The sequence below is a fragment of the Brachionichthys hirsutus genome, chromosome 16 (assembly GCF_040956055.1).
Source record: "Brachionichthys hirsutus isolate HB-005 chromosome 16, CSIRO-AGI_Bhir_v1, whole genome shotgun sequence".
Classification (NCBI taxonomy): Eukaryota; Metazoa; Chordata; class Actinopteri; order Lophiiformes; family Brachionichthyidae; genus Brachionichthys; species Brachionichthys hirsutus.
In genome coordinates, this window is record NC_090912.1 from 12649984 (window position 1) to 12673354 (window position 23371).

General features: G+C 51.0%; 1 protein-coding gene across 1 annotated transcript in view; it reads left to right on the forward strand.

Annotated features, from left to right (window-relative positions):
• Window positions 1-23371, forward strand: part of cpt1a2b (carnitine palmitoyltransferase 1A2b) — a 66019-nt gene continuing 42648 nt past the window's right edge. The window contains exons 1-8 of the mRNA XM_068749618.1: window positions 1-104; window positions 7668-7812; window positions 8104-8243; window positions 12103-12280; window positions 12352-12453; window positions 12534-12671; window positions 14736-14813; window positions 14913-15020. Coding sequence (XP_068605719.1) covers window positions 7672-7812; window positions 8104-8243; window positions 12103-12280; window positions 12352-12453; window positions 12534-12671; window positions 14736-14813; window positions 14913-15020 — 885 coding nt within the window. The 5' untranslated portion in view covers window positions 1-104; window positions 7668-7671. The remainder of the gene's footprint in view (window positions 105-7667; window positions 7813-8103; window positions 8244-12102; window positions 12281-12351; window positions 12454-12533; window positions 12672-14735; window positions 14814-14912; window positions 15021-23371) is intronic.

Below are 23371 nucleotides of genomic sequence, written 5' to 3' on the forward strand. Positions count from 1 at the left end.
GTTCGGGAAGGCGGGAGGAGGGCGAGGATTCGACGGCTGCTGTGAAGCTTCTCACCGGGGAAACGCTCGGAGAAACATTCAGAGGAACATTCAGAGAAACATTCAGAGAAACATTCAGAGAAGCATTCAGGTAAGGTCCGACAATAATTAATAATCACTCGTCGAATCGGAGCTCCGATACGTGCCCGCGGGGACTGGGAGACGGTGCTCGGCTTCGGGTCGTGATGGGTTCGGTGTTTTCTGCTGGCGGCGTGGTGACGTAGTGGCGGAGAGCGATGAAGCGTTTCCGGAAACGCAGCTTGTTTGTTCGCGGCCAGTCAGTCTGTGTGACTTTATTCCTGTTCCTGTGTGACTTTAGTCCTGTTCCTGTGTGACTTTAGTCCTGTTCCTGTGTGACTTTAGTCCTGTTCCCGTGTGACTTTAGTCGTGTTTCCGTGTGACTTTACTCCTGTTCCCGTGTGACTTTAGTCGTGTTCCCGTGTGACTTTAGTCCTGTTCCCGTGTGACTTTAGTCCTGTTCCCGTGTGACTTTATTCCTGTTCCCGTGTGACTTTAGTCGTGTTCCCGTGTGACTTTAGTCGTGTTCCCGTGTGACTTTATTCCTGTTCCTGTGTGACTTTAGTCCTGTTCCCGTGTGACTTTAGTCCTGTTCCCGTGTGACTTTAGTCCTGTTCCCGTGTGACTATAGTCGTGTTCCCGTGTGACTTTAGTCGTGTTCCCGTGTGACTTTAGTCCTGTTCCTGTGACTTTAGTCCTGTTCCCGTGTGACTTTAGTCGTGTTCCCGTGTGACTTTAGTCGTGTTCCCGTGTGACTTTAGTCGTGTTCCCGTGTGACTTTAGTCGTGTTCAAGATTCAAGATACTTTATTGTCATTATGCGAACATAATAAAATCGTGAGAAGGCCCACGGCTTAAGGCACACAGAGGAACATAATCAAATCCAAAACTAAATTCTTTCTCTTAAGAAACAATATATATACACGGAGAGAGAGTGAGAATCACAGGCAGTTGTGCAAAATAGCAACAGCAGCAACAGGACCGGCATAAAGTGTCCCAGATCGCTACAAGGGAATGACTGCTTTCACAGCTCGGGGGAAGAAGCTGTTCCTGAGCCTCGCTGTGCTGCTTCTTATTGTCCTGAACCGCTTCCCTGATGGGGGCGGGACAAACTGTCTGCGGCCCGGGTGGGTGGGGTCTGTGGGCGGGACAAACAGTTTGTGGCCCGGGTGGGTGGGGTCTGTGGGCGGGACAAACAGTTTGTGGCCCGGGTGGGTGGGGTCTGTGGCGATGCGTCTGGCCCTCCTCTGGACTCGGGAGGTGTAAACAGAGTCCAGATCAGGCAGACGGTGACCCACAATCCCCTGAGCTGTCCTCACCACCCGGGATAGGTCCTTCCTGTCCTGCGCCGTGCAGCTGCCGTACCACACGGTCGCACTGAGACACAGGACGCTCTCTATCGTGGCCCGGTAGAAGTTCTCAAGCAGCACAGAGGAGAGTCCAGCCCGCTTCAGCTTCCTGAGGAAGAGGAGCCGTTGCTGGGCCTTCTTCACCAGGTGTCTGGTGTTGAGTGTCCAGGAGAGGTCAGAGGAGATGTGGATGCCCAGGAATTTAATGTTCTCCACACGCTCCACTGCTTCCCCTCGTATGCACAGGGGGGCGTGTTCAGTCTTCCTGGACCTCCTGTAGTCCACTATGACCTCCTTGGTCTTGCCGGTGTTCAGAACAAGGCTGTTCCTCGAGCACCACAGCATCAGGTTCTGGACCTCCTCTCTGTAGTGGGTCTCGTTGTTGTTGGAGATGTGACCCACCACAGTGGTGTCGTCAGCAAACTTCACAACCATGTTTGTGGAGTGGATGCAGAGCAGTCGTGGGTGAAGAGAGCAGGGCTGAGAACGCAACCCTGGGGGGTCCCAGTGTTCAGGATCAGAGGGGAGGATGTGGTGTCTCTTATCCTCACCACCTGGGGCCGGTTGCTGAGGAAGTCCCTGACCCAGGAGCAGAGCGGTGGAGACAGTCCCAGGCTGTGGAGCTTCAGAGCCAGCATGTCCGGTGGGACGGTGTTAAAAGCTGAACTGAAGTCCACAAACAGCATCCTGACGTAGGTGTTAGGCTGCTCCAGGTGAGTCAGGGCCGAGTGCAGTGTCAGCGAGACGGCGTCCTCCGTGGAGCGGTTCCCCCTGTAGGCGAACTGCAGGCTGTCCAAGCCAGCAGGGACGGCGTCCTTGATGTGTTTAAGGAGGATCCTCTCGAAGCACTTCATCACCACCGGAGTCAGAGCAACAGGGCGGTAATTGTTGAGGCAGGCGATGGATGATTTCTTGGGTACCGGCACAATGATGGAGGACTTAAGGCAGGCAGGGACGGTGGACAGCTGCAGGGACAGGTTGAAGATGTCCAGGAAAACCCCGGCCAGTTGGTCAGCACACGTCTTCAGTGTCCGGCCTGACACGCCATCTGGTCCCGCAGCCTTGTTGGTGTTGATCCTCCTCAGGGCTGAGGAGACCTGGTGCAGCTGCAGGACGAGCGGCTGATGCTGCACCTCAGGCTGGGGCAGATCCACAGACCTTCTGCTGCTCGGAGAGTCGAAGCGTGAGAAAAATCTGGTCAGGGTGTCAGGCAGGGTGGAGTCGTGGCTGGCGTGCTGGGCCCTGCGTTTGTAGTCCGTCACAGCCCTGATGCCTTTCCACATGTCACGTGGGTTATTGTTCTCAAAGTGCTCCTCAATGCGCTGCTTGTATCTGTGCTTTGCCTGCTTGATGCCTCTTTTTAGTTCACTTCGTGCCCTGCTATAGGCCAGCCGGTCTCCTGCTCTGTAGGCTGCATCCCGGGCTCTGGGCAGAGACCACACCGTGCTGTCCACCCACGGTTTCTGGTTCGGGAAAACCGTGATCGTCTTTGTGGGAAGGACAGCATCAGTGCAGAAGTGAACATAGGAAAGCACAGATGACGTGTACTCCTCAAAATCTGCCTCCTCTTTGAATACCTCCCAGTCTGTGCTCAAAACAGTCCTGCAGGGCTGAGGAAGCCTCCTCAGTCCAGACCTGCACGGTTCTGGTGGTGGGTTTAGTCCTGCAGATCAGCGGTTTATATGCAGGGATCAGGTTCACTGAGATGGGGTCAGACATACCCAGGTGGGGGGCTGCTACAGCCTTGTCAGCCCCCGGGATGTTGCAGTAGACCTGATCCAGAATGTTGTGTTCTCTGGTGGGGAAGGTGATGAATTTGTGGAATTTGGGGAGCACAGCTTTCAGTTCCACGTGGTTAAAGTCTCCAGCTACAATCACAGCGGCCTCTGGATTAGCGTCCATCTGGCTGCTAACCAGGCAGTACAGCTCCTCCAGCGCTAGCTTAGCATTAGCACGCGGTGGTATGTAGGCCGCTACGATCACAGCGGAGCTGAGTTCTCTAGCCAGTTTAAACGGTCTGCATTTCACTGCAAGATATTCCGGGTCGGGGGAGCAGAATGTTCCGATCACGTTCGTAGCAGAACACCACGAGTCGTGAATGTACAGCGCCAAACCTCCGCCTTTGGCCTTGCCTGAAGCTGCAGTCCGGTCGGCGCGGAACAGCGAGCGTCCCGCTAGCTCCACCGCTGCGTCGGGGATGTTGGCGTCCAGCCAGGTCTCGGTGAAGATCGCCACGCAGCTATCGGCCCGCTTTGAGACAATCCTCGGCCGTATTTCGTCCATCTTGTGGACGAGCGACCTGGCGTTGGCGAGGAAGATGCTGGGTAGCGCCGGCCTGTGTGGGTTAGCACGTAGCCTAGCCCGCACGCCGCCACGCGTACCCCGCTTTTGTTTACGGTATCTTCTTCGCCTCCTCGGCCACAAGGGTGGGATAGTGGGGGGCTCCGATGTTTGCTGGAGCTCGGGAGGGATAAAATCCAAAATGGACGGTATTCCAACCTGGTTTTTCCCCAATTTCCACAGTTCAGCGCTTCCATACTGGATGAGGGCCTGGATTCTCAGAATAGGTGCAAATATCAACAAAAATACAAAAACAAGCACGAAAAGCCAGGAGCCTCGGACCGCAACGTGTGTACGCGCCGCCATTCCGGTCCTGTGTGACTTTAGTCGTGTTTCCGTGTGACTTTAGTTGTGTTCCCGTGTGACTTTGGTCCTGTTCCTGTGACTTTAGTCCTGTTCCCGTGTGACTTTAGTCGTGTTCCCGTGTGACTATAGTCGTGTTCCCGTGCGACTATAGTCGTGTTCCCGTGCGACTATAGTCGTGTTCCCGTGCGACTATAGTCGTGTTCCCGTGCGACTATAGTCGTGTTTCCGTGTGACTATAGTTGTGTTTCCGTGTGACTTTAGTCGTGTTCCCGTGTGACTATAGTTGTGTTTCCGTGTGATTTTAGTCGTGTTCCCGTGTGACTATAGTCGTGTTCCTGTGCGACTTTAGTCGTGTTCCCGTGTGACTATAGTTGTGTTTCCGTGTGACTTTAGTCGTGTTCCCGTGTGACTATAGTTGTGTTTCCGTGTGATTTTAGTCGTGTTCCCGTGTGACTATAGTCGTGTTCCTGTGCGACTTTAGTCGTGTTCCTGTGTGGCGTGGCTGACGAGTAAATAAAATAACTTGGTATTAAGTCAGTTTACTTAATCAACAATGGCTTAGACTGTCGGTTACAACATTAAACCGAGTAATCAGCGGACACTTTGGTGTGTGTGCTCGTGAAGGCGGGTGTCGTCCCGCCGCAAGTGTGCTGTGGAGTTTATCGTTGCATGCACTCCGCTCCCACAGGTAAAACCCGTTCTACGTTTTATTGACCTCACAACATTCCTCCGCAGGTTCTCTTTGAGCAGTCCTCTCCACGCTTGGTTGGATCTAAGGGTTCTAAAATGTGTTCCATATCAGCAGCTTGCAGCAACCAGACTAGAAAACCACTCTGGGAGAACAGACCTCCACCAAGCACCTCAGTCCTTTGAAATCGTGATTTACACCAAAGACTATTGGACTACATTTATCTTAGCTATGTTTTTAGATTCCTTAACACCTTTAGCAAATGGGTTCACATTGATATGATCATTTTAGGCGTTATTCACAAAACTCACAGAGGAAAACCTAAGCATCAACTGCTCTTCTGCTGTCTTTTGTCTTTGCACTGTGCTCTTCTTCTGCTGTCTTTTGTCTTTGCACTGTGCTCTTCTTCTGCTGTCTTTTGTCTTTGCACTGTGCTTTTCTTCTGCGGTCTTTTGTCTTTGCACTGTGCTTTTCTTTTGCTGTCTTTTGTCTTTGCACTGTGCTCTTCTTCTGCTGTCTTTTGTCTTTGCACTGTGCCCTTCTTCTGCTGTGTCTTTTGTCTTTGCACTGTGCTTTTCTTCTGCGGTCTTTTGTCTTTGCACTGCTTTTCTTCTGCTGTCTTGTCTTTGCACTGTGCTTTTCTTCTGCTGTCTTTTGTCTTTGCACTGTGCTTTTCTTCTGCTGTCTGTTGTCTTTGCACTGTGCTCTTCTTCTGCTGTCTTTTGTCTTTGCACTGTGCTCTTCTGCTGTCTTTTGTCTTTGCACTGTGCTTTTCTTCTGCTGTCTTTTGTCTTTGCACTGTGCTTTTCTTCTGCTGTCTTTTGTCTTTGCACTGTGCTTTTCTTCTGCTGTCTTTTGTCTTTGCACTGTGCTTTTCTTCTGCTGTCTGTTGTCTTTGCACTGTGCTCTTCTTCTGCTGTCTGTTGTCTTTGCACTGTGCTCTTCTTCTGCTGTCTGTTGTCTTTGCACTGTGCTTTTCTTCTGCTGTCTTTTGTCTTTGCACTGTGCTCTTCTTCTGCTGTCTGTTGTCTTTGCACTGTGCTCTTCTTCTGCTGTCTTTTGTCTTTGCACTGTGCTCTTCTTCTGCTGTCTTTTGTCTTTGCACTGTGCTCTTCTTCTGCTGTCTTTTGTCTTTGCACTGTGCTCTTCTGCTGTCTTTTGTCTTTGCACTGTGCTTTTCTTCTGCTGTCTTTTGTCTTTGCACTGTGCTCTTCTTCTGCTGTCTTTTGTCTTTGCACTGTGCTCTTCTGCTGTCTTTTGTCTTTGCACTGTGCTTTTCTTCTGCTGTCTTTTGTCTTTGCACTGTGCTCTTCTTCTGTTGTCTTTGCACTGTGCTCTTCTTCTGCTGTGTCCTTTGTCTTTGCACTGTGCTCTTCTTCTGCTGTGTCCTTTGTCTTTGCACTGTGTTCTTCTGCGGTCTTGCCTTTGCACTGTGCTCTTCTTCTGCTGTGTCTTTTGTCTTTGCACTGTGCTCTTCTTCTGCTGTCTTTTGTCTTTGCACTGTGCTCTTCTTCTGCTGTCTTTTGTCTTTGCACTGTGCTCTTCTTCTGCGGTCTTTTGTCTTTGCACTGTGCTCTTCTTCTGCTGTGTCTTTTGTCTTTGCACTGTGGTCTTCTGCTGGGGTGAGTTGCATGTGAAGTGGGGACGGCGCTGTGGAAAAGAATTTCTCCGAAGGGGATCTCTTTTGATATTCTGCCCCTAAACTCGAGCTGATTGATTTGAGCGGGAGAACAGGTCCGTCCAACATTCAGACTGATTGGAATCTGCTTCTCCGGTCTGTTGGCTCCTGGCTTTGGAGGGGAATGAGCTGCTTGGAGGAGGCCTGATCTCTGAGTGCTTCTCTAGTTCATAAATGAATCATATTTTCTGCAGCCGGGCTTTTATGTCTTTTCTTTCTTTTTTCAAACAGACATATTAGCTGTTTGAGATAGCTGTGGGCAGTAAGACATATGCATCAACAGTGATAGTTTGCCAGAAATGATTGAAATTTTCCAGAAAATTCCCTCATGTGGTCCCGATCAAAAAACACAATCGTAACCATGTTGTTTTTACGGTGTTGCCGTGGCAATGGCAACCCGCTGGCGGACAAAGCTGTCCGCCAGCTTTGTCGGACAGCCACGAAATTCGGTACAGACATGCGTCATGTCAGGGCAAAACATTTTTTTACTATAGCCACGCCCCCAGACACACAGGAAGGCGGCCATATTGGGTTGAAACTTAAAAACTCCTGACGGCAGATGGCCATATAATCCAAATAACGATTTGACTAAACTGTGAGCTACTCATGCAGCTCAAATCTAAACACTTGTGAAGCACTCAGGACAAAAGCGGCGTGCGTCGGCGGGTCAGCTCAACGGCCTGTCGGCCGGCGAGGGCCTACAACGCCGCTTGCGGCTTTAATTTGAGTTGTTCTTGTCTGTTCAGCTAGCTCAGCAGCAGGAAAATGTTACATGTTGGCTTCAGTTTTTTCCCATTCCAAGAATACAAAGAAAGCAGAAGTGAGCCGTGACGCGCTCGTTCACTTTTCTCTCCAGTCAGTCATTGGTTGCTTTGGAAGCATTAAACCTTTGTGATAACGTCGGCTGCCCGGTCCCTAAAACGGCCTCCGAGAAGAGCCCGGGGGTAAAAGGCAATCAGGAAGTAGCTCAGTACTCCCACAACTAGCCCATCCTAGCGTTGCTATGTTCCTTTAATAAATACCTGGAGATGATGTATGGAACCCGTTCAGTACACAGCCTCCAGAATCCTATTGGGAATCTCACCAGACCGGTATTTGTCAAGAACGCAGCCCAAATGTGTAACCCTGAGGAGCCTGCTGTCCCATGAGAGCAGAGCTTCTGTAATGTTTCAGGATGCAAACGGGAACAAAGCCATCCAGTATCGCAGAGCTTCAGAGAGGGAAGTCAACGTTCACTTCGTTGTTTCCATAGTGATGGCGGAGGCCCACCAGGCAGTGGCGTTTCAGTTTACCATAACGCCAGAAGGGATCGACCTGCAGCTGTCCTACCAGGCCCTGAACCAGATCTACCTGTCCGGGGTGCGATCCTGGAAGAAGAGGCTCAGCCGCTTGAGGGTGAGGATGATGTTTTCTCCCTCATGTTTCACCTTCATACCAGAACTGCACTTGAAACCGTCTCACACAGCCGATCACCAGCGCTGCTGGTTGGCCGTGAAGCCCCGGATGGTCACTCAGGATTTCAGGCGGACTTTCAGCACTGGTGACCGGTTGAAGCTGATGCTCGTCCTACCGGTCATGGTGGAATGATGAACCCATGATGTCAGAATCACTGGGTTCCTAATGATCTTCATCGTCTGCTCCCAGAGAACTGTTCTCTAACCGGCCTCTCTTCCTCCATGCAAACAGAACAGTTTGATCAAGGGCGTGTTCCCTGCCAGCCCTTCGTCCTGGCTGTTTGTCGTCATAGCGATCCTGGCCACCATGTACATGAGCTCGGATCCCAGCATGGGGCTCATCAACAAGATACAGCAGCACCTTCCTCTCAGGTACGCTGAATGCTTTGGTTCTAAACGCCGCCCACCCTGTATTTATGCATGGATACATTTCACTCTATTTAAAACGGTTATTGTTGTTATTATAATAACAGTAATACACATACAGTAGTCCCTCGATATAATGCGGTTCATCTTCTGCGACTTCGCTGCTTCGCGGAGTTTTGATGCAATTTTTCTGATTTTTTCTTTTTGCACTTGAACGCGCCTTGAAGCGGCGCAAGGACGAAGGCGCGGTCGGAGGAACTGTGAAATACACGCGAGTTGCTATTAATAAATTCTTATGTGTTCAACCTCGTAGGTTGATCATTAAAATTAAATTCGTTATTTCTAAAAGCTATCGTGTTTATTTGTTAAGCGTTTGTTTTATAGCGCTCTTATTCTCGGTGTGAAAAGAGGCTTTTATTTTGTAGGAGCATAAACGTCACGTCCCTTTTGGGTTTCGTTTCTTCCTGTTGCTACATGTAGCCGCTGCCGTTCCGCTGTGCTAAGCTATCCAATAAAGCAGCATGAGAGGCTAAAGACAGCACGAGTAGAATATTTGTTCTTCTGCACTCCAAGCAGCTCTTTCCTCGACCTGCACGCCTTAACATTATTAACAGGAAAACGTTTACTGTACGTACTATATATTTATATTTCTCAAACAAATGTTTAGTTCTGAAAAGGTTTTGATCTTTGGTTTCATTCTATAATACTGAAACAATCTATTTAGATTAATGCCTGACTGTTAAACGTGTATAAAGTGTGTGGTGAGGGGTTTTACAGCCTTAAAACATTTATGTACATGTATAATAATTAAAATAAAATAAAAATTACTACATTGCGGATTTCACTTAATGCGGGTTGTTTTAGGAACGTAAATGAGGGACTACTGTAAGTGGTTTCAGTGGCCTCTAAACTCCAGTAGTCAGTTTATAACTGCAGGAGCTGCAAGCCAGGTGTGTGTGTGTGTGTGTGTGTGTGTGTGTGTGTGTGTGTGTGTGTGTGTGTGCGCGCGCGCGCTGTTGAACTCTCCCCTACTTCTTTCTTGCTGTCAACCTGGCAGACACACACACACACACACACACACCATATTCCACTGATTTGGGGGGGCTCATTTGACTCCTTGAAACCAGCTTTTCTTGGTACTTTTGTGATCTCGACTCGCCACAGACTGAACCAAACGAAGGAATCCTTCATGTTGAACTCCTGGAGGGACGTCGGGATCGCTTCATTCTCAATTCACTGATCATGTGCGTTTATTGCGTAATTATACGGTTTGACATTTGAAACATGTCGTCTCCATTACGGATCAACCGATGTGGTTTTCTTATGTTAGAAGTCAAGGAGGGCCGATAACCGATATTTGGAGCCGATATTAATTTGCAGTAAAAGTGACAATAATACGAGCTCGAACGAAAAAGTACGCTAAAATAAGCTGGTGGTTAAACAACCATTGATACCCTACAGTTTTATCTCAGACGATGCTCTGCTGTCAGTGTCTGCAGCTTCTCATGTGGCCGACACACACACACTATAGGAAAACAGACCGGCCTGGGGGTCTCTAGTCCAGCCTGGGGGTCTCTAGTCCAGCCTGGGGGTCTCTAGTCCAGCCTGAGGGTCTCTAGTCCGGCCTGAGGGTCTCTAGTCCGGCCTGAGGGTCTCTAGTCCGGCCTGAGGGTCTCTAGTCCGGCCTGAGGGTCTCTAGTCCGGCCTGAGGGTCTCTAGTCCGGCCTGAGGGTCTCTAGTGCAGCCTGAGGGTCTCTAGTCCGGCCTGAGGGTCTCTAGTCCGGCCTGAGGGTCTCTAGTCCGGCCTGAGGGTCTCTAGTCCGGCCTGAGGGTCTCTAGTCCAGCCTGAGGGTCTCTAGTCCGTCCTGCTGGGTCAGCAGCCTGAGGGTCTCTAGTCCAGCCTGAGGGTCTCTAGTGCAGCCTGAGGGTCTCTAGTGCAGCCTGAGGGTCTCTAGTCCGGCCTGGGGGTCTCTAGTGCAGCCTGAGGGTCTCTAGTGCAGCCTGAGGGTCTCTAGTGCAGCCTGAGGGTCTCTAGTGCAGCCTGAGGGTCTCTAGTGCAGCCTGAGGGTCTCTAGTTCAGCCTGAGGGTCTCTAGTCCGTCCTGCTGGGTCAGCAGCCTGAGGGTCTCTAGTCCAGCCTGAGGGTCTCTAGTGCAGCCTGAGGGTCTCTAGTCCAGCCTGAGGGTCTCTAGTCCAGCCTGAGGGTCTCTAGTCCAGCCTGAGGGTCTCTAGTGCAGCCTGAGGGTCTCTAGTGCAGCCTGAGGGTCTCTAGTGCAGCCTGAGGGTCTCTAGTGCAGCCTGAGGGTCTCTAGTGCAGCCTGAGGGTCTCTAGTGCAGCCTGAGGGTCTCTAGTGCAGCCTGAGGGTCTCTAGTGCAGCCTGAGGGTCTCTAGTGCAGCCTGAGGGTCTCTAGTGCAGCCTGAGGGTCTCTAGTGCAGCCTGAGGGTCTCTAGTCCGGCCTGAGGGTCTCTAGTCCGGCCTGAGGGTCTCTAGTGCGGCCTGAGGGTCTCTAGTGCGGCCTGAGGGTCTCTAGTGCGGCCTGAGGGTCTCTAGTGCGCCCTGAGGGTCTCTAGTCCGGCCTGAGGGTCTCTAGTCCGGCCTGAGGGTCTCTAGTCCGGCCTGAGGGTCTCTAGTCCGGCCTGAGGGTCTCTAGTCCGGCCTGAGGGTCTCTAGTCCGGCCTGAGGGTCTCTAGTGCAGCCTGAGGGTCTCTAGTGCAGCCTGAGGGTCTCTAGTGCAGCCTGAGGGTCTCTAGTGCAGCCTGAGGGTCTCTAGTCCAGCCTGAGGGTCTCTAGTCCAGCCTGAGGGTCTCTAGTGCAGCCTGAGGGTCTCTAGTGCAGCCTGAGGGTCTCTAGTGCAGCCTGAGGGTCTCTAGTGCAGCCTGAGGGTCTCTAGTGCAGCCTGGGGGTCTCTAGTCCAGCCTGGGGGTCTCTAGTCCAGCCTGGGGGTCTCTAGTCCGTCCTGCTGGGGGGGGGGGGGGGGGGGTGAAACTGGACTCTTTGGAGGCAGTGATGGAGAGAAGGATGCTTCAGAAACTACGACCCCCTCCATCAGCTCCTGGTCCAACACAGGAGCACTCAGACATTGAGACTGAGACCCCCCCCCCCCCCTCAAAAACTGAACGCCACAGGAAGTCCTTTCTTGCTGTGTGAAATTAAGATATACAATTCACCACTGTAACCGTCGGTTGCTTTTTAAATACGTCTTTATTCTAGTTTTCTATTACTTTACTCTCCATTTGGTGTTTCTGATGTCGAGTGGAGCAAGGCTGCTGATCAAGTCTCCTCTGGGATCAATAAACTATTCTGATTAAACAAATCCAGATTCTTCGTTTTTGCTCTTGTTGAAATTCTTACTACTAAAACTTTACTAAAACGCAGTAGCTTCACTTTTCTTTTTTGCGTTTTCGATGGAAAGATGTTTGACGTTGACTCTGAAGTTCAGACACCGATGTGGGCCGTCTTTTAGTGGGGGGGGGGGGCATCGGTAGAATCTGATCCAAGCTGCTTCTCTCATCGATACTTTTCCTATTTGCTCCTCAAGATGTAACATCAGTTTGTGATCAGATGAATTGGGGTGGGGGGCTCTGGTCCTTGGTCTGCAGGTGATAACATTGAGCATCGTCCGGGTCGTCCCAGTGTGAGGACTGCGTTACTGAGAAGGGGCGTTCCCAGAGCGGCGCCTGATTGGCATCGAGTCGGTGTTTCCTGTTGCGTTGATAATCATTGACTCACGTGGTGAAGGAGAAACACGGCAGGAAGCCCCCGTCCGGGCAGAAATGTTCAGTAAAGGTTTGGCTTCATGCTCCGGGTGAACGCGGCGGTCTAACGGCGGTCTAACGGCGGTCTAACGGCGACCGTTCTCCCCAGCCTCCACGTGTCGCTCAGCTCCCAGGGTCAGACCATGGTGTCGGTGCTGCTCTTCAGCACGCTGCTGTGGCTGTCCCTCATCCTCGCCCTCAGGCTCTGCCTCAAGCTGCTCCTCTCCTACCACCAGTGGATGTTTGAGCAGCACGGCCGGGTCTCCAACGTCACAAAGGTCTGGGTGGTAAGTCGTGCTTCCCCCTCCCCCGATGGCCGGTCCACATTCCAGCGGTGACCGTTCTGTCTGCTTTGCAGTCGTTGCTGCGGTTGTTGTCGAGGAGGAAGCCTCTGCTGTACAGTTACCAGACGTCTCTGCCTCACCAGCCCGTCCCCGGCATCAAGGACACCGTGGGCAGGGTGAGGACACGCCGTCTTCATGTGCGCCGTGGAATGACCATGCCGAGATCCGCTCATTCACCGGTGCCCTTTCCTGTCAGTACTTAAGCTCCGTGCGCCCCCTGCTGACCGACCCAGAGTTTAGACGGATGACTGAACTGGCCCATGACTTCGAGTCTAACCTGGGAGCCCGGCTGCAGCGTTACCTGAAACTCAAAGCTCTGTGGGCCACCAACTACGTAAGTGTACTCGAGGGTTCTCCCCGTGTCTGCGTGGGTTCTCTCCGGGTTCTCCGCCTTCCTCCACCCAAACACATGGTTACATGAAGTTGTCCATAGGTGTGTGTGTGGGGCCCGGTGATGAACTCCAGCCCGTTGACCGCTGGGATAGGCTCCAGCGCGACCCGCTGAAGATGGATGGATGAATAGTCTGAAGTCCTGTGCTTTCCTATTTTTGACAAGGCGAGGCGGAGGTTATGCGATCGCCGGCGTTTGTCTGTCTGTCCGTTGGCAAGAGAACTAAAAAGGTTCTGGATGAAATTTATAGGAAATGGTACCAGGAACAGATGATTACCTTCTGGTGCTGATCCAGAGAGATCCTGGATTCTGGATAAGCTTGACGTTTCCGTGGAGCTTCAGCGTTTCATCGCCCATCTCGGGGAGGTCTGCGCGCTGGTTGCGTTTCTAGTTCTGATCATGAATTCAATCACTGGATTTACTCTATTGAATGGAATGTACTCGATAGAAAGGCAAGAAGGGCTCATGACAGGAAGAGCCACGTTCTTCCTGGTGGAAGTGTTTTCTGCTCCGCTTGTATTTGAATAGAGATATTTGAGCTTTTCCTAACAGTGGTCGGTCCAGCTTTCCCCTTCATCGGTGGATAAATCGTCCATCTTTAGTTCAGCCACTGCTGGATAAATAACTTTCAACCAGACTCTCATTTTGTACATGTCTGAAATATACCAAATACAATTTAGTAATATTAATCAAATTGTATTTGTACAGCCAAAATGGAGTCAGTGACATGGAAGCTGAGTCATGGTAATGTTTGGGCGAGTCGAGTCGGATGTTTGGAGTCTGTCACCGAGCCGGTCCGCTCGCTGGTTGGTGCTTTACATGAATGATGAGGGATTGGTAAATGTCACCTTGTGCTGCGTGCCGTAATCATTAGAATCTAGAATGATCTTTAACTGTAAAAAATGGTGAGAGGTAGGTTTCATTCTGCAGGTGTGTCCCCTCCAGATTATTGTATTAATATTAGTTATTCCAGATCAGGGGTCACCAACGCGGTGCCAGCGAGCCATGGTTTCTCAAGAGTTTGTATAAAATAAAAGACTTCTGAACAAGTCAAATGTGTCCCCTACCTTGTTAAACCATTGTTAATGATTAGTGTGAGTAATCATTAAACATGATCAGTGTATTTACACAGATGAGTATCACTAATAATTAATGGTAAATTGAGCAAATGTTTTATTTCAGAAGTGTGTATCAAGCTGGTAGCCCTTTGCATGAATCGGTACCCAGAACGTAGCCCTCGGCTTCAGAAAGGTTCCCGACCCCTGTTCCAGATTACGATCTTCTAGATCTTTTGAAGATATATTTTACACCAAACTGAATCGGGAAACGATCCGTAACACCAGAAAATGAGTCTTTGCCTGAAGTGGAGGAGTTCCAGTGTCTTGTGGGGTGAGGGAAGGATGGATCGTGAGACTGACCGACGGATCGGAGCAGCAGTCGTATCGGTCCGTCGTGGTGAAGGAGCCGAGCCGAAAGGCAAAGCTCTCTGTTTACCGGCCTACGTTCCTCCTCTCACCTCTGCTCATGAGCTCTGGGTCACGACCGAAAGGACTAGACCCCAGATACAAGCAGCCGAAATGAGCTTCCTCAGCAGGTTGGATGGGCGAACCCTGAGAGACAGGGGGAGGAGCTCCGTCTCCAGGGAGGAACTCGGAGTAGAGACGCTGCTCCTCCACATCCAGAGGAGCCAGCTGAGGTGGCTGGGGCATCTGTTTTGGGTGCGTCCTACTGGGAGGAGGCCTCGGGGAAGACCCAGGACACGCTGTCTCTCGGCTGGGAAAGCCTCGGGGTCCCCCTGGAAGAGCTGCAGGAATGTGAATGGGGAGAGGGAAGTCTGGAAGGCCCTGCTGAGACTGTTGCCTCCGTGACCCGGCCCCGGATAAGTGCTGGATAGATCTGATTATTGGTTCTTTGAGCCATGTGCTGCTAACGGGGGATCCGTCACCAACTGACATGGATCAGACAGGAAGTGAAGAGTTTTTTATTTCTGTCGTGTTGTGGTTCCAGGTCAGCGACTGGTGGGAAGAATATATCTACTTGAGAGGCCGCGGTCCCATCATGGTCAACAGTAACTACTATGGCATGGTAACGTCCACTGCGGCTCAGGGAAACACTGCAGAGTGATCCTCTCTGCTTTATGGATGGATGGAAGCTTGTCTCTGTGTTGTGTGTGTGTGTCCTCAGGACTTCCTGTATGTGACTCCGACCCCGGTGCAGGCCGCGAGGGCAGGAAACACCATCACCGCTCTGCTGCTGTACCGCCGTCAGGTCAGCCGGGAGGAGCTCAAACCAGTAAGATCACACACCCCTCCTGTGTGTGTGTGTGTGTGTGTGTGTGTTCTCCATGATCGCCACCTTGTCGTGGTGGAGAACCTTGCGCGTTCCAATGAACCTAAGAGCGATGCCGTCGGGAGCTTCAGCTCCTGGTAGGGTCACCCAAGGCGGTAAGGTCAAGGGGGAGGTTCCAGACAAAGTGCGATCCAAAGACCTAAACGGCGGAAGTGGCGGAGGACGGTACTGTGAATCACAACGGCACCGAAGGCGGATGAAGGCTGCAACAGAGGGTGGTCTCCAGTCGTCATGGATTCCATGCCATTGGATCTAGGCCACTTTCTGCCAAGGACCGTGTGGTGGCTGCAGGCGCATCAGTCTCCCCACACTGAAAGACGTCACGCGCAGGCATCCTCCCAAAGGGAACCCATCCATTTGACATCCTGGACAAAACAAAGTCCTGTGGCGATCAGGAAGTGGTAACGGGGACAGGACAGTGAAGTCTGGGAGTTCCTAGTCACAACCTGGCACACAGGCGGTGGGTGTTAGATTCAGTCGCTAAGTTCTTGGACTGAGGCAGAAAGAGCTTCTCGGCAGCTGCACCCATGACTGAGCAGCCCTAATCAGGATCCACTCTGCTCACCCCAGCAGGGGAGGGGGTTAGAAAAGGTACCCCAAACATAGCCTGCCTCACGAAGTCCTGTCTGGAATACCGCATCCAGAGGGATGATGATGATGATGAATATATTTATTAGATAGAATGTTAGCGTACAAGTACGGTCACACAGTAGCATGTATTACAGTACAAGTACAGTCACACAGTAGCATGTATTACAATACAAGTACAGTCAAACATCCTGTCTAAGAGGAGCATTTCAAAAAAGCCCTTGCGGTCTTGTTTCCGTTGAAAGTCCTTCGTACATAAATCATCGACATTTAACAATACAAATAAAACTAATATTAAATTACTCAATTGATGCAAAATAACAATACATTTAAAATAAATCACACCACAGATGCAAAATGACAATGAATGACAATAAGTTACATAAATTACAAAGACACTTAATATGTACAACGTAGGTGGACAAAAAAAAAGGGGGGGGGGGGTTGATCCGGAGAGAGTCGTGATGACTATCTCCGTTTCTGTCCCCCCGAAAGGTGTATTTTTAGGGCCGTTTTGAAGGAGGCCAAAGAGGTGCATGTTTTGAGGGCAGGAGTCAAACCGTTCCACCCTTAGGGGGCAGTATTATAAAAAGATGATTTACCCATGTTGGTCCTGTAGGAGGGGGTAATCAGGTTGTTGTTTGAGCTCCCTCTAGTGTTGTGGCTGTGGGTGTCACTAAATCTTTGGAGGTGTTTATTCAGGTATGCAGGGATTGAGGGGACTGAGGGCAGAGCTGCATTGACTATTTTAAATGCCAATCCCATTTTGAGTTGTTTAACCCTGTCTTCTACCCTGAGCCATTTTAGGCTAGCAAAATGTCCAGGAAGAAGGTGGGTCATGGGCCCCAGATTGAGGAGTAGCCGAATCAGTTTGTTTTGGGAGGTTTGGAGCCTGGTTTTCAGGGACATTTTGATGTTTGAATACCAGGAGGTGCTAGCATAGTCAAAGAGGGGCTGAACGAGGCTCCAGCAAGCGTCCGGAGAGCACTTTTGTTGACAAAAGCAGACATTCTGCCCAAAAATCTTGTTCTTTGATTGACTTTTTTGATCACCTTAGTTGCCATACTATCACCAGACAGGTATTTGTCAAGAACACAGCCCAAATAGGTAATCTCTTCTTTGCTGGAGATTACTGTATTATCGACTGTGACCTTGAAATCATTAACATTTATCTCACTTAGAGAGTGTCTCGTCCCAAAAAGAATAGATTCGGTTTTACCAAGATGTAGTGACAGTTTGTTATCCGTAAGCCAAGTACGGATTCTGGTGACCTCAGAGCTGAGAGCCTCCTCAACCTGCACTTTGTCCTCTCCCGAAATCAGGAGTGCTGAGTCATCAGCAAACAGGAACAATTTGCAGTTACAGGCAGCACTCATGTCGTTAATGTATAGGAGGAACAGTAACGGTCCTAGAATGCTGCCTTGAGGAACCCCACGGCTCACCGGGAGGGACGAGGACAAGGTTCCGTTTATGTCTACCATTTGTTCTCGTCCCTCAAGGTACGATTTCATCCAGTTTGTTGATGTGCTATCAAAACCAATCGCCCCTAGTTTATTCAATAGGATTGAAGGGTTAACGGTGTCAAAGGCCTTCTGGAGGTCCAGCATGACCATGCCGCAGTATTTGCCCGAGTCTACTTCACGCTTGACGTAGTCGGTCAGATATATGAGGCACGTGTCAGTGGAGTGGGATGTTCTGAAGCCTGATTGGAATTCAAAGAGCAGGCTATGCTCGGCGAGGTAGCGGTTGATTTGCTCCTGGATTATTCTCTCCATAACCTTTGAGATGGAACAAAGGATGGAAACAGGGCGGTAGTTGCCAGGTTCTAATTTGTTTCCTTTTTTATACAGAGGGATAACCCGCGCCGTCTTGAATTCCTGTGGGACGTGGCACTGATTGATGGATACATTTATCATATGGGTTACCACGGGGGCGATAGAGACAGCTGCGTCTCTGAGGAAGCGGGTGGGTATGTGGTCGAGGTCCGTGGCCTTGTTAGGTCAAAGGGCAATTAGTTTTTTTAGCACGTCAACAGTATTTACAGGTGTGAAAGAGAAAGTGTCCTTTTTAGCACCTAGCTTCTCATAGTGAGTTTGGATGTGGTCAGAACCATACAGACCTGAATGCGGGGGGAGTTTGCTGACCAACAGGGGGCAATGTTGGTGAAAAAGCTGTTAAAACAATTAGCTACTACCAACCTGTCGGTCTGGAGCGAATAGAATAGAATAGAAAGCCTTTATCGTCATGGCATAGTAGCTACACAATGAGATTAGGAGTGCAGCTCCGTCTGGTGTCTAATAACAACATAAAATACAAATAAGGGAACACTCAAGTACTTGCAGGATAATTTAAAAGTTTAAAGTGAACAGTGCATGCAGAGAGCTTGACCAGTATTTAGCATGTTAATAGTATACATTTGTTATTGCACGTTTGTTATTGCACATAGTGAGTAGGTGTGTGTTTGTCCTGTTTAATCCTGATCGGTATTCAGAGCTCTGATGGCTCTCGGTATAAAACTGTCCCTGAGTCTGTTGGTCCTGCTCTTGTTCAACCTGTAGTGCCGTCCGGAGGGCAACAGCTTGAACAAGGTGTGCCCGGGGTGGGAGGAGTCTCTGACGATGTTTGTAGCTCTGCTGAGGTAGCGAGAGCCGGCGATACAGTCCAGGGGGGGGGCAGAGAGCAGCCGGTGATACAGTCCAGGGGGGGGGGGGGCAGAGAGCAGCCGGTGATACAGTCCAGGGGGGGCAGAGAGCAGCCGGTGATACAGTCCAGGTGGGGGCAGAGAGCAGCCGGTGATCTTCTGGGCTGTGTTGATCACTCTCTGCAGGGTTTTCCTCTCTGCTGCTGTGCACGTGGCGTACCACACCGTGATGCAGTACCCAGGATGCTCTCCAGGGGGCTCTGTAGAAGGCCACCAGCAGCTTCTCCTCCAGGGGGTTCCTCCTGAGCACCCTCAGGAAGTGGAGTCGCTGCTGGGCCTTCTTCACCACCGCCGTGGTGTTAGCAGACCAGGACAGGTCGTCGGTGATGTGGACCCCAGGAACCTGAATGAGGGGACCCTCTCCACGCAGCCCCCCCATGATGGTCAGTGGACCCTCTCCACGCAGCCCCCCATGATGGTCAGTGGACCCTCTCCACGCAGCCCCCCATGATGGTCAGTGGACCCTCTCCACGCAGCCCCCCATGATGGTCAGTGGACCCCCTCCACGCAGCCCCCCATGATGGTCAGTGGACCCTCTCCACGCAGCCCCCCATGATGGTCAGTGGAGCCTCTCCACGCAGCCCCCCATGATGGTCAGTGGAGCCTCTCCACGCAGCCCCCCATGACGGTCAGTGGACCCTCTCCACGCAGCCCCCCATGACGGTCAGTGGACCCTCTCCACGCAGCCCCCCATGATGGTCAGTGGAGCCTCTCCACGCAGCCCCCCATGATGGTCAGTGGACCCCCTCCACGCAGCCCCCCATGATGGTCAGTGGACCCTCTCCACGCAGCCCCCCATGGTGGTCAGTGGACCCTCTCCACGCAGCCCCCCATGGTGGTCAGTGGAGCCGGGTCTGGGCTGCGCTTCCGAAAGTCCATGATGAGTTCTTTAGTTTTTGTGGCTTTTAATGAAAGGTTATTCACCGAACACCACGCCACCAGTTTACCAACCTCATCTCTGTACGCCGACTCGTCTCCGCCCGACATGAGCCCGACCACGGTGGTGTCATCAGCGAACTTGGTGATGGCGTTGGAGGGATGGGTTGGCGTGCAGTCGTAGGTGTACAGCGAGTACAGGAGCGGACTCAGTACACAGTGCTGGAGCGGACTCAGTACACAGTGCTGGAGCGGACTCAGTACACAGTACTGGAGCGGACTCAGTACACATCCTTGAGGGGAGCCGGTGTTGAGTGTGACGGTGGGGGAGAGGTGGGAGCCGAGTCTGACCCTCTGTGTGCGGTCAGACAGGAAGTCCTTAATCCAGGTGCAGATGGAGGTGGAGAGTTTAACCGTTAAAATGTCTGGGATTATCGTGTTGAACGCTGAACTGTAATCCACAAAAAGCATCCTCACGTAGTGCCCCCGGTGGTCCAGGTGACACAGCGCAGTGTGAAGCGCTGTGGCGATGGCATCATCAGTGGAGCGGTTTGCTCTGTAGGTGAATTGGCGGGGGTCCAGAGTGGGGGGGGGTGTCTTTGATGTGGTTTTCCATCAGCCTCTCCAAGCACTTCATGATCACAGGCGTGAGAGCAACAGGCCTGTGATCGTTCAGGCTGGCGATGGCCGATTTCTTGGGGACTGGGATCACTGTGGCAGATTTCAGGCAGGGGGGGGGGACGATGGACTGTGACAGGGAGCGGTTGAAGATGGTGGTGAAGACCCCGGTCAGCTGATCAGCACAGGCTTTGAGTACCTTCCCAGGTACTCCGTCCGGCCCTGCAGCCTTCCTGGGGTTTACTGTCCTCAGCACACGTCTCACTTCCTGTTCCTGAAGTTTTAGTGACACCCACAGCCACAACACTAGAGGGAGCTCAAACAACAACCTGATTACCCCCTCCTATAGGACTAACATGGGTAAATCATCTTTTTACAATACTGCCCCCTAAGGGTGGAACGGATTGACTCCCGCCCTCAAAACATGCACCTCTTTGGCCTCCTTCAAAAAGGCCCTAAAAATACACCTTTTAGGGGGACAGAAACGGAGATAGTCATCACGACTCTCTCCGGGTCAAACCCCCCCTCCTTTTTTTTGTCCACCTACGTTGCACGTATTAATTGCTTTAGTAATTTATTGTAATTTATGTAAGTTATTTATTGTCATTTTGCATCAGTGGTGTAATTTATTTTAGATTAATTGTTAGTTTGCACTGGCGGTGTAATAACATTTTATTTTTGTCTTTCTAATGTTACGTTGCATCAATTGCGTAATTTAATATTGGTTTTATTTTTATTTGTATTGTTATTTGTGGATGATTTATGTACGAAGGACTTTCAACGGAAACAAGCCCGCAAGGGCTTTTTTGAAATGCTCCTCTTAGACAGGATGTTTGACGTTATTTGTACTGTAATACATGCTACTGTGTGACTGTACTTGTACTCTAACATTCTATCTAATAAATATATTCATCATCATCATCAAGTATCAGTGTGCTGCTGCAGGAGGGGGGGGGCGTCCTTGTACGCGTGTTTAATGTTGCAATAAACACGATCCAGGATTTTGTCCCCTCTGGTGGGACACTTCACGTTCTGGACGAACTTTGGCAGAACAGTCTTTAAACACGCTTGATTGAAGTCACCAGCAACGATCAGGACTCCGTCGGGGTGGGCGAGCTGGTGCTTGTTTACACTCGCGCGCAGCAGGCCGAGGGCTATGCTAACGTTAGCATCGGGCGGGATGTAAACGGCTATCACGATGACCACCGTTAGCTCCCTTGGTTCAAAAGGCCTGCACGAGACTGCCAGAACCTTGATATTAGGGCAGCAGTGGGTCTCAACGGTCCTGCTGTTACAACACCACCCGTTGTGCACGTAAACACACAGCCCCCCCCCCTCTGCTCTTACCCGAGTCTCCCGTTCTGTCGTGCCGGTGTAGCGTCCGGTCCGCTAGCTGGACTGCAGCGTCGGGGATCAGCGGTTGTAGCCACGTCTCCGTGATAAACGTAACGTTGCAGTCCCGGACGAAGCTGTTTGTCGCGAGTTGTAAATCCAGTTTGTCCATTTTGTGAGTGATCGATCTGGCGTTGGTCAGGAAGAGGCTCGGGAGCGCTGGTCTGAGTGGTTGTTTTTGTAGCCTAACCTCTAGGCCCGACCGGCATCCTCGCTTCTACTTCCTGTGCCTCATGCTTCATAGTTCTGCAGTTTATTGTGGATCAATGAGCTGCAGGTCTATGAATTTTACGAGTGCAGAAGATCATGTTGTGATCACTTAGACTGCACTCGATGACACCACTGTTTTTGATTCTAGATTTGTCCGATGTCAGGATTAGGTCTATGATGGTTCTAGAGGTGGTGCTTACCCTTGTAAATTGCTGAATCAGCTGGGTAAAGTTATGCAGATTACAGAAGCTGCTGAAGGATTTGAAAGTCGGGGTGTCTTTCCGAAGGACATTGATGTTACAATCTCCTATCAGAATGACCTCCGAGCTTCCCAAGCCGATCACATGCTTCTCCAATAAATCATAGAATGAATTTTGGTCTGGGGGTCTGTATACTGCACCAATGACCAGAGGTTTAGCTCTGGGATAAATGATCTTTACCCAGACAGACTGTGTCTGTTCCTAGTTCTGGTAGAACGGTGAAGTTGAGGTCTGATCTGACGTAGATGCAGACCCCGCCCCCATGACGGTCCCTTTGCTTCCTAATAACAGTGGGTGCGTTTACATGGACACATTTAACCCGGTTAAAATCCTGATCGGAATAAAAATGCTTCATGGACACACCTTAACCCGGTCAGGGCGCATGAAAACACTTATTCCGATGTATCGGTACAAGTCGTCCTTACTGCGCATGTCTGTGACGTCAGCTACACGCGCTGCTGCTATTGCCGGAAGCTAGTTGAAGCAGAGCGAGCGAAAAGCACGGCGGGCGGAAGACAGAACTGGTCAATATCTGAGACAGACATGTTGCCGGAGACATTAAAGGAGGAAACTAAAAGCGCAAACGGGGAAAACGAGTGAAATAACGCTGACGTTTCAGGCAGGAAAGCGCGGAGCGATGATTTGTTTACAGCGGAAGTTGCTACGCTACGCTTCTTATTCTACCATTTCCGGTGCTTTTGGTCAAACTGCGCATGTCAGAATATTCTGTTCCGATCAAAAGTGTGATGCATGAACACGCAAATCCTAATCGGATCGGATTTTTAGGGTCCATGAACACGGCGCATCGGATCACAAGTTTACTCTGAACTCTGATCGGAATAAAGAAATTTTGTCCATGTAAACGCACCTAGTGTATCCCTTAATCTCAATCTCAGTGTCTTTGCAAGAATCATCCAGTTTGGTTTCAGAAAAGGAGAGAATTCCAACCTTGCCGTTGCCAAACATCGATGTTAACTCGGACATCTTGGATTTGCATGTCAAGCTGTTCACGTTGAGATGAATAATGTGAAGACCTCTCCCCGAGAAAATGTTATTCATGTCTTCCGTGGAGTAGAAGCCTTTGTTATTCACTGTCTCTGGGGGGACGCTGGGGTATCGATGGGGGGGGGGTATTTTTCCGCCGGTGAATGGGGTCGGGTGGGGCCGTTGGGCAGGAGGGGGGCGCTGGGGTGGCGGTATCGTTTGTAAACAAAGGGAATGGCCAACCGATACCTGGGGGGGAGTGCGCCCGGTGTTTACAGGCGTTGCGTCGTGGCGAAAAACTCCGGGGGAATAATCCGCATTTCCGAGGCCTCTGCTCGATGTGACCCTGTCTGTGTTTCCAGGGCGGCGGGGGAAGCCCCTTCCGTCACCGTGACGTATCTGCACCGGGGGAATTCCGTGACGCGCGTCGGCTGCATTCCTCGGAGCGAAATGCCGGAAGTGAAAACAGAAAAAGCTTGCGCTGCTCCTCCTTCGGCTTGCTGCTGGGGGGGTACGGCGGCGGGCGATGCGGCGTTTGGTTGGGTTGTCTGCGGGAGGTTGGTTGTGATGTCCTCGGGGCGCGTCTTCCGCGTGTCGCTGCTCCAGATGTTGTGAACGGCGACAAAGGCTGAGTCGAACGGCGTCTCCGTAAACGTAGCATTTGC